At 43.1% G+C, this 14663-nt stretch overlaps 1 protein-coding gene across 2 annotated transcripts in view; it reads left to right on the top strand.

Annotated features, from left to right (window-relative positions):
• CHN2 (chimerin 2) overlaps positions 1 to 13735 on the top strand; it is a 292339-nt gene extending 278604 nt beyond the window's left edge. For both annotated transcript variants that reach the window (XM_032401868.1, XM_032401869.1), the window contains exons 11-13: positions 6784 to 6921; positions 8561 to 8666; positions 11929 to 13735. In XM_032401868.1, the coding sequence (XP_032257759.1) occupies positions 6784 to 6921; positions 8561 to 8666; positions 11929 to 12100 (416 nt within the window). In that variant the 3' untranslated portion in view covers positions 12101 to 13735. The remainder of the gene's footprint in view (positions 1 to 6783; positions 6922 to 8560; positions 8667 to 11928) is intronic.
• The last annotated feature ends 928 nt before the right edge of the window (positions 13736 to 14663 follow it).

Raw genomic sequence — 14663 nt, 5'->3', positions numbered from 1 at the left:
TTCTCCACAACCTCTCCAACATTTGTTGTTTCTTTCCCTGTCCATTTTGGCCATTCTAACTGGTGTAAGGTGGTATCTCAGTGTGGTTTTGATTTGGATTTCCCTGATGGCTAATGATGATGAACATTTTTTCATGTGTCTGTTAGCCATTTGTATGTCTTCTTCAGAGAAGTGTCTGTTCATGTCTTCTGCCCACTTTTTGACTTGATTATTTGTTTTTTGGGTGTTGAGTTTGAGAAGTTCTTTATAGATTTTGGATACCAGCCCTTTATCTGTAGTGTCATTTGCAAATATCTTCTCCCATTCTCTGGGTTGCCTCTTAGTTTTGTTGACTGTTTCCTTTGCTGTGCAGAAGCTTTTTATCTTGATGAAGTCCCAAAAGTTCATTTTTGCTTTAGTTTCACTAGCTTTTGGAGATGTATCTTGAAAGAAGTTGCTGTGGCCGATGTCAAAAAGGTTACTGCCTATGTTCTCCCCTAGGATTTTGATGGATTCCTGTCTCACATTGAGGTCTTTCATCCATTTTGAGTTTATCTTTGTGAGTGGTGTTAGAGAATGGTCGAGTTTCATTCTTCTGCATGTGGCTGTCCAATTTTCCCAGCACCATTTATTGAAGAGACTGTCTTTTTTCCATTGCATGTGTTTTCCTGCTTTGTCAAAGATTATTTGACCATAGAGTTGAGGGTCCATATCTGGGTTCTCTATTCTGTTCCATTGGTCTGTATGTCTGTTTTTGTGCCAGTACCATGCTGTCTTGGTGATCACTGCTTTGTAATATAGCTTGAAATCGGGCAACATGATGCCCCCAGCTTTGTTTTTCTTTTTCAACATTTCCTTGGCGATTCGGGGTCTTTTCTGATTCCATACAAATTTTAGGATTGTTTGTTCCAGCACTTTGAAAAATGTCATTGGAATTTTGATCGGGATGGCATTGAAGGTATAGATTGCTCTGGGTAGCATAGACATTTTAACAATGTTTATTCTTCCGATCCATGAGCATGGAATATTTTTCCATCTTTTTGTGTCTTCTTCAATTTCTTTCATGAGTGTTTTGTAGTTCCTAGAGTATAGATCCTTTACCTCTTTGGTTAGGTTTATTCCGAGGTATCTTATGGTTTTTGGTGCTATTGTAAATGGAATCGTTTCTTTAATTTCTCTTTCTACAGTTGCATTGTTAGTGTATAAGAAAGCAACTGATTTCTGTGCATTGATTTTGTATCCTGCCACATTACTGAATTGCTGGATGAGTTCTAGTAATTTGGGGGTGGAGTCTTTTGGGTTTTCCACATAAAGTATCATGTCGTCTGCGAAAAGAGAGAGTTTGACTTCTTCTTTGCCAATTTGAATACCTTTTATTTCTTTTTGTTGTCTGATTGCTGTTGCTAGGACTTCTAGTACTATGTTGAACAATAGTGGTGAGAGTGGGCACCCTTGACGTGTTCCTGATCTTAAGGGAAAGGCTCTCAGCTTTTCCCCATTGAGGATGATATTCGCTGTGGCTTTTTCATAGATGGATTTTATGAGCTTGAGGAATGTTCCCTCTATCCCTATACTCTGGAGAGTTTTTAAAGGAAAGGATGTTGTATTTTGTCAAATGCTTTTTCTGCATCAATTGAGAGGACCATATGGTTCTTCTCCCTCCTCTTATTAATGTGTTCTATCACATTGATTGATTTGCGAATGTTGAACCACCCTTGCATCCCGGGGATAAATCCCACTTGGTCGTGGTGGATGATCCTTTTAATGTATTGTTGGATCCTATTAGCTAGGATTTTGTTGAGGATTTTGGAATCCATATTCATCAGGGATATTGGTCTGAAATTCTCCTTTTTGATGGGGTCTTTGCCTGGTTTGGGGATTAAGGTAATGCTGGCCTCATAGAATGAGTTTGAAAGTTTTCCTTCTGTTTCTATTTTTTGAAACAGCTTCAGTAGAATAGGTATTATTTCTTCTTTGAATGTTTGGTAGAATTCCCCAGGGAATCCATCAGGCCCTGGACTCTTGTTTTTTGGGAGGTTTTTGCTCACTGCTTCAATCTTGTTACTGGTTATTGGCCTATTCAGGTTGTCCATTTCTTCCTGTTTCAGTCTTGGCAGCTTACAGGTTTCCAGGAAGGCCTCCATTTCATCCAGATTGCTCAGTTTATTGGCATATAGTTGTTGATAATAATTTCTAATAATTGTTTCTATTTCCTTGGTGTTAGTCGTGATCTCTCCCCTTTCATTCATAATTTTATTAATTTGGGTCCTTTCTCTCTTCTTTTGGATAAGTCTGGCCAGTGGTTTATCAATCTTATTAATTCTTTCAAAGAACCAACTTCTAGTTTCATTGATCTGATCTACTGTGTTTCTGGTTTCTAATTCATTGATTTCTGCTCTAATTTTAATTATTTCTCTTCTAATGCATGGCTTAGGTGTCGTTTGTTGCTTTTTCTCTAGTTCTTTAAGGTGTAGAGTTAGTTGGTGAATTCGGGATTTTTCTATTTTTTTGAGTGAGGCTTGGATGGCTATGTATTTCCCCCTTAGGACCGCCTTTGCCGTATCCCATAGGTTTTGGACCAATGTGCTTTCATTCTCATTGATTTCCATGAATTGTTTAAGTTCTTCTTTGATTTCTTGGTTGACCCAAACATTCTTGAGCAGAGTGGTCTTTAGCTTCCAAGTGTTTGAATTTCTGCCAAATTTTTTCTTGTGATTGAGTTCCAGTTTTAGAGCATTGTGGTCTGAGAATATGCAGGGAATAATCTCAATCTTTTGGTATCGGTTGAGACCTGATTTGTGACCCAGTATATGGTCTATTCTGGAGAAAGTTCCATGTGCGCTCGAGAAGAATGAGTATTCTGTTGTTTTAGGGTGGAATGTTCTGTAAATATCTATGAGGTCCATCTGGTCCAATGTATCATTCAAAGCTCTTGTTTCCTTGTTGATTTTCTGCTTAGATGATCTGTCCATTGCTGAGAGTGGAGTATTGAGGTCTCCTACAATTAACGTATTGTTATCAATATGACTCTTTATTTTGGTTAACAGTTGGCTTATGTATATGGCTGCTCCCATGTTGGGGGCATAGATATTTACAATTGTTAGATCTTCTTGTTGGATAGACCCTTTAAGAATGATATAGTGTCCTTCTGTGTCTCTTATTACAGACTTTAGTTTAAAATCTAATTTGTCTGATATAAGAATTGCTACCCCAGCTTTCTTTTGAGGTCCGCTGGCATGGAAGATGGATCTCCATCCCTTCACTTTCAGTCTGGATGTATCTTTAGGTTCAAAATGAGTCTCTTGTAGACAGCATATGGATGGGTCCTGTCTTTTTATCCAATCTGCAACCCTGTGCCGTTTTATGGGAGCGTTTAGGCCATTCACGTTGAGAGTGATTATTGAAAGATATGAATTAATTGTCATCATGTTGCCTGTGAAGACGTTGTTTTTATAGATTGTCCCTGTAAATTTCTGTTGTAGATCACTCTTGGGGTCTTTCTCCTTTTATAGAACCCCCCTTAATATTTCTTGCAGGGCCGGCTTAGTGGTCACATATTCTTTCAACTTCTGCCGGTCGTGGAAGCTCTGCATCTCTCCATCCATTCTAAATGAAAGCCTTGCCGGATAAAGTATTCTTGGCTGCCTGTTCTTCTCATTTAGTACCCTGAATATGTCTTGCCAGGCCTTTCTGGCTTGCCAGGTCTCTGTGGATAGGTCTGACGTTATTCTGATGTTCCTCCCTCTGTACGTAAGGAATCTCTTCCCCCTAACTGCCCTTAAGATGGTTTCCTTGGTTCTAAGATTTGCAAGTTTTCCTATTACATGCCAGGGTGTTGGCCTGTTTTCCTTGATCTTAGGAGGGGTCCTCTCTGCCTCTAGGACTCGAATGTTTGTTTCATTCCCCAGATTAGGGAAGTTCTCAGCTACGATTTGCTCAAATACATCTTCTAGCCCTCTCTCTCTCTCCACTCCCTCCGGGATTCCAATTATTCTGACATTGGAACGCTTCATGGTGTCACTTATTTCTCTGATTCTATTTTCATGGATTCTGAGTTGTTTTTCCCTGGCCTCCTCTTTTCCCGTTTTATCTATTATACTGTCTTCCAGATCGCTTATTCTCTCTTCTGTCTCAGTTACCCTAGCTGTTAGATTATCTAGATTGGATTGGATCTCATTGATAGCATTTTTAAGTTCTGCCAATTCACCTTTTATTTCTGCCCTTAAGAGACTCTATGTTGCCATTAATTGATTTCTCCATTCTAGCCATTGTCTTCACAATTGCTAGCCTGAATTCCATCTCTGACATCTTGGTTATGTCTGCATCCATTTGTAAATCTGCAGCATAAGTCATAATCTCTGAGTCTTTTCTGTTTTGGGGGCTCCTCCTTCTAGTCATTCTGTTAATGGGTGTTTGAGGGAATTTATAGAGTCCAAATTATTGACCAGAACCCAAGCAAGATGCACCTGTTTTCTTGGGACCTTAGGGTCGCTGGCCTCTTGTTTTCCCAGCCTGTCTTCTGCGGGAGGGGCCTGCCACACTGTTACTCAGGCAACCCTGTTCGGGCGGAGTTGCCCTGCGCCCCTGTGGGGGGGATGGGCTCAGTGGGAATCAGTCTTTGGGGCTTTTGTTCTCTGGCGCCTTTCCCTGGCGGCTTTCCGCGTCTCTTCCGCGAGTCAGAGCAGAAGAGACCGTTTCCAACCCTCTGCCTCAGAGCAGAGAGACCTCAGTCTGTTCTTCAGTGAGCTCTCCAGGCCACACTGTCTCCGTTTCTGTCTGTGCTGCTATAATCTGCAGCGTCCTGGGTTGTGCGCCCCTCCGCAGCGCCCCCAGTCCTGCCTCCAGGTCAGGGCGCGTCTCTGCCCTTTGTGCTTCTAAAACCGCCAGCCGCTCCCAGTTCGCGCGCGCGGGACTCTACCGCTCGGGGTTTCCACCCCCGGGGGTTGCAGTTCACCGGCGGGACCCCGGCGCACCGGGTTTCCATCTGGGAGGCTGCAGTTCGCGTGCGCGCGACCGTCGCTCCGGTTTCTGTCCGGGGGGCTGGGGTTCGCGTGCGCGCGACCCCGCCGGTCTGGTTTTCCACCCCAGGGGCTGCCCTAAAGTCCTTTCCTGACGCTACCGGTCTGGGAGTCTGTGCCCCGTCCGCAGCGCGCGAGGCTGTCACTCACCGGCGGTGCAGGATCCCCATGGCCAGGCACCCTCCCGCCGCCGTTTATCCTCCGATATCTGCCCGCAGGATCACGGCTCTCCGCTTCGTACCTCAAAACCAACCGCCTGCGAGTATTCTGTTTGTAGAGATCCAGATCTTCTTACATCTCAGGCTGGTTTCGTGGGTGCTCAGAGTGGTCTGGTAGTTATCCAGCTCAATTCTGGGGGCCAGTTGAAATAGGGTCCCCTACTCCTCCACCATCTTTCCCCTCTCCACTCTATTCTATATTTCTCTTGAACAGTCCAAATAACAGTAGAATCGAGGGATAGAACCCCTAGCCTACTAGATAGAACCTTCACTCTGTAGAACACTAGACAAGGTCTCTGATGATCTGGCCTATCTTTTCAGGCTCGTGGCCAGTTCCTCGGCCCTGTATACTTTGTGCCCCAGCTACACCGAAATACACCTTAGCTGTTTTCATGAACAAGTACCTTGGCTCATGTTGTTCTGTCCATCTAGAATGTGTTTACATCTCTGCCTGGCAGACACTTACCTATTAATCAGGTGTCCACGCAAGTCTTTCCTCGTTCATGAATCCTCAAGCTGACCCCAAGCTGACCTAAGAGTCCCATTGTCCTTTCCTGTGTCCGCTCCCCCCCACCATGTTTCCACATCTCCAGCCTAGCAAAGCTTTCCATTTCTTTGGACTATGGAGTTGCATGCCTGACTCCCAGTCTGACTAGAGCTCTTTGAAGGGAGTATGTCTTTTCTTCTTTGATTCACCAGTGCTTAACGGTGCCTGGCACATGGTAGAATCTCAATAGATATTTGTTAAATATGTAAATAATGGGATCGGATGACCCATCTGCTGTACTCACTATGTTCTGTACGCCAGCTTTCTTTATCCTCAGAACCAAATTTGCTGAGACATTTGTTCTTTCTTTCAATTCTCTATGTAAAAGAAAATGCTAATCATCTCAATATGATTGAAACTTTCTTATCCAAAAAATGTATAATCTGTGACGGTTAAATTGGACTGATTTTTACTAACGGTAAAACAAAAAGTCAAAAAATGTTTTCAGAATGATTGCAAACATGGCTAGCATATGACATTACCCATACATGAGGGAAGATCAGAGTTTCCCAAATTAAAGTCCTAGGAACAGAAGAGAAAGAACTAAGAGAAATATCAGTGAGCTTGTGAGAGACAATAGAAACTGAAGACATTCAGCAATTATGATGTGTGTGTGATCTTCAAATCCAAATCCAAAGAATACTGGTGCAGCTATATAAAAGCTTGGCTTTTTTTATTATTTTTTCAGATGAGCTTGTTATTCTCTTATGAACATTGGTGTCTAGAATATGAATTACTATGCTAAGTTTCTGTCTAGCAAATTACCAGAGGCTGGGCCCAAAGAAATACAATAAGTCAATTTCACTGCTCTTTTGGCTACACTTACCCTCAGACCCAAAATCCCTCTCCGCAAACCTCTTTTTGTTACTTCCTGCCCGTCAGTGTTACTAGAAGAGCAGTCAGCTGGGACTTGCACTGGCACATCGCATTCACTGTTGGATCTTTTTTTTTTTTTTCTGGGCACGCTTTACCTTGGTGAAATAGGTCCTAATTAGGAATCAGATCACTGATTGTTTTTCAGATGGCGAAAAGGCAGATATATCCGCTAATGTCTATCCAGACATAAACATCATCACCGGAGCCCTTAAACTGTACTTCAGAGACTTACCCATTCCTGTTATCACCTATGACACCTATCCCAAATTTATCGAGGCAGCCAGTAAGTATTGAGAACTAACCTTTTATTTGTACCAAATTGTGAAGTGGAATGCTTTTAACTTCAGGAAAATTAAAACTCACGACTGTTTAAATTATCCCACGAGCACTCACTTTGCCAAGTGAGGGCACAATGGTACAGTTCATAGAAAGCCAGGCCTAGTTCACCAGCTGAGTTGAACCAGTACCCACCACCTCTGCTCGGCTAAAGCTGGGCGCCAGGCAGTTCTCTCTCCACATTGTCCCTTCTATGCTGGAACCGGCCCCGTCAGGGCTACTCTGTTATATGTTGAAAACAAAAATGTGTCTCTAGTAAACACTCAGATGTTCTACGATGAGGACTGTATAGATAACTACTTTCATCCATTAATCACACTCTCATCGCTCATCGATTAAAGTTAGACCCCAAGCTATGCCCACTGATGTTGCTCAAAATTGACAATACTGTGTCAAGGACTATACCAGGACCTCTCAATAATACCCTCTGGTTTAAGCTTCCCATCTACCTGGTGAGGCAAATATCATAATCCCCTTTCCCAGAGCAGGAAAGCTAGTGTCCGAGAGCTGAGCTCACAGGGCCGGGAACTGAACATCATCATTGTTGGTCTTCCTTCAGCCCATGGTTGCTCATCAGTGTTTGGCACTTGGGTAGACTGCTGTCAGGAGAGAGGACCATATTGGGGTGGGAGGTAGGGGGCAGGGAGCGAGAAGTGGTGCTGCACTTTGCCCAGGAACATAGGAAGGAAGGAGAGAGTCAGATGATAGGATGCATGGCATAGAAATCAAGCACATTTTGAGGAATTTCTTATGAAAAATACCTTTGAAGGTAAATATAATAATAAGATGCCTGATGGGGACAAACATGGGCAGGCTGGGATTAGTGCAAGATGCACTTTCCTGATGAGCTATGGCCCCACTTCCTGGTAAGAGCATTCTTTCCTGGGTCCTGGTGGTCCTGTGTGGAGAAGGTTCTGGCAGCTGGGTACCCTCTGCCCCAGGAGGAATGGCAGGGGAATTTTCTTTGAATGACTGCCAATTCCTATCAGAGCCCTAAAATGCAGAAGCATGCATGTTTCCTCCCTTGGTGAATGTGCCTCATATCTACTTCCTAAGCCGGACTGTACAGCGGGGTTCAGAATGCCAACACTTTGGTCAACAGCACCATGAGTGCAAGCTGCGCTCGTGGGCTCATATGGGTCGTAGGGTGTATTCAGTCATGGAAGCCTTCCAGGAAGAGGCTTGTCAGACAACTGCGGGAGAACACTACCAAGTGTGATCCACTTTAAATTAAAGCTTGTGGTAGTGAGATCTCTAGCAAGTCCGGCATTCAGAAGATGAGCAAAACCATTTGGGCCACCAGCAAACATCTCCAGGACTGCAGATTCCTGGGAGGGCAAGGACCATGCCCAGCCTCCTGTCACCCGCCCACTGGGTGTTCAATACATGTGTGGTTGCCAACCTCCAACCCTTTCTGGAAGAAGGCAAGACACAAATGCATTGATTAGTTTAAGTGAAATGTTACCTGAAATAGCATGAACTTATTAGGCTTCCCTTCCACCTGTAACCAGAACAAACCAAACTTGTTACTTCTCTGAAAACGTTAACGTTCCAGCATGGCACTGACTCGTGTGGGCTCTTCACAGAACTCTCCAATGCCGACGAGAGGCTGGAAGCCGTCCATGACGTGCTGATGCTGCTGCCTCCGGCCCACTACGAGACCCTCCGATACCTGATGATCCACCTCAAGAAGTAAGCTGACAGCTCCTTGACACGCGCTCTGTAAACCCTGTCTGCCTGGGACAGTGAGTGCGTTAGCAAGAGTTAACAGCCTTCCTCCCCAACCCGCTGAGTAGACAGACTCTCCTTTAAAGTGAACTCTGGGGCCTTCCCTAGGCCAGCCCCACTTGTAACTGCTAGAACCCCGACTCCGTGCCCGGAGGTGCGCCACACACTTCACACGGGTTATCTCTGTGAGGTGGGTATTGTTAGGGGCCTCAGGTTACAGACAAGATTGCTGACGTTTAAGGAAGTAAAATAACTGATGGGAAGAGGTCAAGTGAAGCCAGGATTGAAAGCCAGGCAGTGTGATTGAGAGCCCATGCTCCACCTTGACCATTTGTCCACACTGCCTCCATGTCTGCATCTGCCGCCCACACAAGCCCTATATATACTCTGTGTTCTGTTCTTCCTCCTTCTGCTTATTCTAGTTCCGGACTCCTGAGCCTGCCTTGCTTCTGGGCAGGCACATTCCCATCCTGATCCCTTGGTTTTCTTGATGAATTGGTGACCTATCACCAAGTAACAAATTGCCCTCAAACTTGGAGGCTTAAAACAATAAAGATTTATTATCTCACAGTCTCTGTGATCAGGAACTCAGGTGTGGCTTAACTGGCTGCCTCTGGTTCAAGGCCTCTAATGAGGCTATGGCTGAACCCACGGCCAGGCTGCAATCTCAACTAAAGGCTCAACTAGGGGAGCATGCGCTTCCAAGCTCACTCATGAGGTGCTTGCCTAGATTCCGTTCCCCAGAGGCTGTGTGACTGGAGGCCTCATTTTCTTGCTGTTTGCTGGAGGCCACCCTCAGCTCCCTGCCATGTGGGTCTCCCCACAGGCAGCTCACAAAATGGCTGCTGGCTTTCCTCAGAGCTAGCAAGGAAGAGCACCCAAGACAAAAGGTATAGTGTTTCCATAACCTAATCTCAGAAGTGACATCCAGCTGCTTTCGCTATATTCTGTTTGTTGGAAGTAAGTCGCATACATTAGGGCAAGGGATCACACAATCCCTTCACACATACAAGAGTATGAATTACAGGAAGCAGGGATCACCGTGAGCCATCTCAGAAGGCACCCACCATGGAGGGCTCTGCACTGGGTTGTCTGTGTGACAGCACATAAGACGGATGGAGATGTTTGAGTATTTACAGGACCCTGGTTCCAGACTCTTTTACTGCAACTGTGGATCTCTTTCCTTCACTGTACATATATAATGAAGTCAGTGAGTTGGTCTTTGAGATGTTGGAGGGATCAGGGCATTTCTGTGCACCTTCCTCTGTGTTTTTGGAAGACACAAAAAAGTGGCCCATTCTTAGATAAAATGAACCAAAAATTGTGTGCACTGACTAGTTTACAGATCCATTCAAAAGTGAAAGGAAGCAAGTTGAGAATACTGTATAAACTCTTGGGGTTGAAGTTTTTGTTTTTTACTGTTTAAAACATAAAAATATTGTTGCTCATATTCATGGTGATCAGAGATGTAATAACATTTAGCTCAGAAGGTGTCCATTTTGATTAATCTATTGAATTTAAGAGTATGAGCAATTTTTGGATAAGTAATAGACTATGAATGCCAGCCTGGCTTTTAGTTAGCCATAAATTATTTCTTTAGAAAGAAATTAGTTCTAATTGTTACAGTTTGGAAGGCAAAGAATCATTATTAGGAAAAATGCTGATATGTCCCAGTTGAATCTTTAATGCCAATAATTTCGTATTTTTACCATGCAGGGTTTGTCAGCCATCTCGTTTGGCCAGGCATGGTGCCTGCCTAATGGGTAGATGTGAGCAATTTGATAATGAAGAATGTTCCTCTTTTCTACCTCCTTAGCTTTGCAACAGGAAAATAATGCAAGCTGAATTGGCCTTCCTAAAAGAATACTAAGTGGCCAATCTTAATTAGCTCCAAGAGAATAGAAACAAAGGGATGGCCATCTGTGCGGAACCTAAACATGTTTTAATCATATTTTGCCCTTCTATGGATAACCTACTGTCTTTTAGTTCTATTACGAACATCCAAAAAACCTCAATTCCTTAAAACGAGACTCTAGCAGACTGTAATTTTATCCCTCTAGGAAGGTATTAAGCCAACTCTGGAGTTTGACTTTTATTCTTAAAGGCTTTGCTGTTCTCATCTGGATGTTGAAATGATGATTTTCAATTCCAACAATAATTACTGCTCCAGACCTCATCCTGTGGGAACTAGAAATAATGTCCAACTGTTTTCCTGTTTGGCCACATTCCAGCCATTCCCCTGTCCCGTGATAATGGTCTGGCTCTTCCTACGCTCGTGGCAGCCCCATCCTACAGTAACCTTGCCCCTCTGACACTAGGCCTACCAGCAGACCGGAGATCTGTCCTCAGCTTCCCTGCCCGGGAGCATACAGACCAGCAGGAAGCAGCTACGGGGAAGAAAAGACTTCCATACAAGCCTAGACTAAAATCTGTATGCACCATGGGCCAGCTAAGAATCTCCTGCCCCTTTCAACCAATATCCCTTAATCACATTTCCACATTTATTTAGTAAGAAGGACTGATTTTCTAATTTTAAAGATGTGTCTCTACCAGATTCACTAAGTAATCCACTTCCACTGGCTGAAGGCAATGTCAACAATGTAAAAAGAAAAAAAAATCAGAAAGTTACCTTTTTTAAAAAAGCTTTATTTACTTATTTACTTATTTATCTGAGAGAGAGAGTGAGAGCATGGGAGAGCGTAAGCAGGGAGAGGGGCAGAGGGAGAGGGACAAGCAGACTCCATGCTGAGTGCTGGGCCCAAAGTGGGGCTCAATCCCATGAGCCTGAGATCATGACCTGAGCCAAAATCAAGAGTCGGATGCTTAACCGACTGAGCCACCCAGGTGCCCCCCAAAAATTACCTTTTTAAAAAATACCTTTCTAGGGGCACCTGGGTGGCTCAGTTGCTTAAGCGACTGCCTTTGACTCAGGTCATGATCCCAGAATCCCGGGATGGAGTCCCGCTTCGGGCTCCCTGCTCAGCAGGGAGTCTGCTTCTCCCTCTGACCCTCCTCCCTCTCATGTTCTCTCTCATTCTCTCTCTCTCAAATAAATAAATAAAATCTTTTAAAAATTAAAAAAAAATACTTTTCTATAATTCTGATTCTCAAATTTCTTTTACAACTTCCCAAACCAGAGAAATTCTTGGGAGCATACATGCATAATGAGTATAAAAATTCATCCGCAAGTCTATGTAACATCTCTGTGTATGTGTCTATTTTGCAGGGTGACAATGAATGAGAAGGACAATTTCATGAATGCTGAAAATCTGGGGATCGTGTTTGGGCCCACGCTGATGAGGTCCCCCGAGGACAGCACCCTCACCACCCTCCATGACATGCGGTACCAAAAGCTGATTGTGCAGATTTTAATAGAAAATGAAGATGTTTTGTTTTAATCCACCAGGGAAATGAGACGAATGGCCCCAGCCCCATCTTGTTGATAAGGCTAAAGGAACAAAAACTTGATTTCTTTTTCAAACAAGTGACAGAATTTCCTGGACCGCAGTGGATTGTCAAGTCGGCTACTGTGTCTCATAGACACCCGCCTCCTCCACGTGAGAACAGCAGGGGTGAGAGTGACCAAAGGCCCTGTCTTGGGTCTTTGCTGTGCCTCCTACATATGTCTGTTTTGCTGGAAGAGTGATTAATAAATCTTTCTTTAACTTATTAAAAAAAACAAGGTAGATCTTTAAGCTTCAGTCTTATCAGTAATAAAAGGGAATTTAATTCATAGAGGTACTTGAGACAGTTATACATTTTCCACTTACAAGAAGACAATTCTATGTTAAATGTTAAATGAAACTTATATTGTAAAATGTATTTTTATTTTAACTGCAAGAATGTTACTTTATTTCAGCAAATAGAACTCAATGCAGTGCATTGATTATGACCCTGTGTATCTTGTCCTGCTTCTTGCTGTGATCCCTGAAAAAGTTTACCATGAATGCAGTATTATCTTGACATACCTCTGTCCTTATTAGTGCTTTGCAATGGAAGTTCACCGGCCACCTGTGTCCCTGCTTTTGATAGGTTTTGCTGTTAAGCACGGGCATCTTGCAGTCGTACGGTATATGTTTATAGCAATTGTAGGATGGTCTGAAACATCCAGATTTTCTTTGCATAAAAATTTTGTGAAATCCCAAAGTATGTTTTGGCATTGGTCAGAGTCTTTCCATATCATGTGTGTATATCCCAGAACATGCAGAATGTGGTCATTTTACATAAAATGATGTGGGAACACTGGTTGAATCTGGGCCATGTAAAAAGTGAGCACTTTCCCTATGTCTTTTCAGGCCAGCACTCGGAAGTAACCGATTAATGGCAAGTTGTATTGTTGTCACATTTCTGTATTTATGAAAAGTGAATTACTGATTACTGATTTTTTTCCATTTTTGTTTTATAAACAAGCCTATTTTTCAAAGTAAGAATGAATAAGTTTGGTTTTTATAAATATTTGTTCCTACTTGATAAAAGTAGCTCTGTATGGATCATAATTTAATACGATTTGATCGCGATAGTTCCATCTTCTGGGTTATAAATTTAGCTTAGCATGAGCTTTTCACAGCAAGATCTCTATATTTGGTAACATAGGTAAAATATTTAAAGCATCAAAACCTGTAAATTTAAATTTTTTTTTTCTGAAATCCAACTACAATGTCTTTTCCTCTGATTGTCTGAGATGATCCATGTACTTACTGGCTAGTTTTATTTTGGAGTGAGCAGAAGAGAATTATTGTGTGGTGCGTGAGCTGAAAGGAGGAAGGCAGTGCAATCGTCCTGGACAGTTCCAAGGGCTACGCGGATGGACTCCGTTGGCACACGGTGGGGGGGAGGGGTCAAAATGGTTCTGCTGGGTCCCTGCTATTATTGTTCCTCCCAACTGTACAGATTTGTTGGTTGTAGCTTATGTACTTCTTGATACTGTCAAAAAATTATCTGAAAATGGTTTTATTTTGTGAAGTGAATAATACTTTGTAATTTATGATAGTGTAAATGGAAGGAAAAGCATTAAATGTATTAAATTCTTCTGTCTATCACCTTGGAGTGTGCAAAGAAAATTGGTGTTGGGGAGTGGCGGGGGTGGGGGCAGGTTACGGGGAGAATATTTAAAACATTGCTTCCAGATGGGATTTGGCAATAGAGTTTCTATCCTCACCAAAACATGATGAGGAAACAGAAACATCCCACTGAGTCCCAACCCTCCTCCAGCTTCCCTCTGGAGAGCCTGCTTGAGATTAGGATTCTAATGCTCCCCCTTCACTGTCTCTAAGACCTGCTGCATTCATGTTTTTTTTTCATTAAGAGATGTAGTGTTTAGAGCAAATCCCCCTAGGTCATCCGCAGGAGGGCAGAACAAGAGTTCTGGAGCCAGAAAGACTTGAGCTCAAATCCCAGGTCTCCGTTAGCAGCAGCAGATGACCTTGGGAATGAGTTTGCTCATCTGAAAAACTGGGGAAAATATTCTGGTTAGATGAAGTGATGATCTAAAGTAATTAGTAATAGTTATTTCTTCTTATTATCATTAGTAAGAGTGATAACTTAGCAGCAGAAAAGATATAATGGGGTAGGAAGGCAGAAGCATGAGAAGAAAAGGGCTTGTCCCAGGTTAAATCCAAGTTCAAGTAATAATAAGGGATATTATAACAGGGTTCTATAATACATAACGAGGGTCACCTGACTCCTTTTCTCGACTGTTATTACAACACCTGATCCCGTCTCCCTTGCTTCAGTCTGAATTCTGCTCACCCACACCTATCTCCCCCACCATCTGGCAGCCTGATATGGCTCCTCTTACCTGGCTTGAAATTCCTACCATTGGAATAACTCTAGTAGTTAAGACCTGAAAGGAGGCAGCATTGTTTCCAGAAACACACTGTTAAATTGTCTACAAGTGGGTTGTGGGAAGCCAGACAGGAGCAGAGTGGGTGGGAGAAGACAGTTCTGAGGATGGGAGGAGAA

The sequence above is a fragment of the Phoca vitulina genome, unplaced genomic scaffold (assembly GCF_004348235.1).
Source record: "Phoca vitulina isolate PV1807 unplaced genomic scaffold, GSC_HSeal_1.0 scaffold4, whole genome shotgun sequence".
Classification (NCBI taxonomy): Eukaryota; Metazoa; Chordata; class Mammalia; order Carnivora; family Phocidae; genus Phoca; species Phoca vitulina.
The sequence above is the reverse complement of the archived record's forward strand: the minus strand, read 5'-3'. Positions and strand labels throughout refer to the sequence as shown.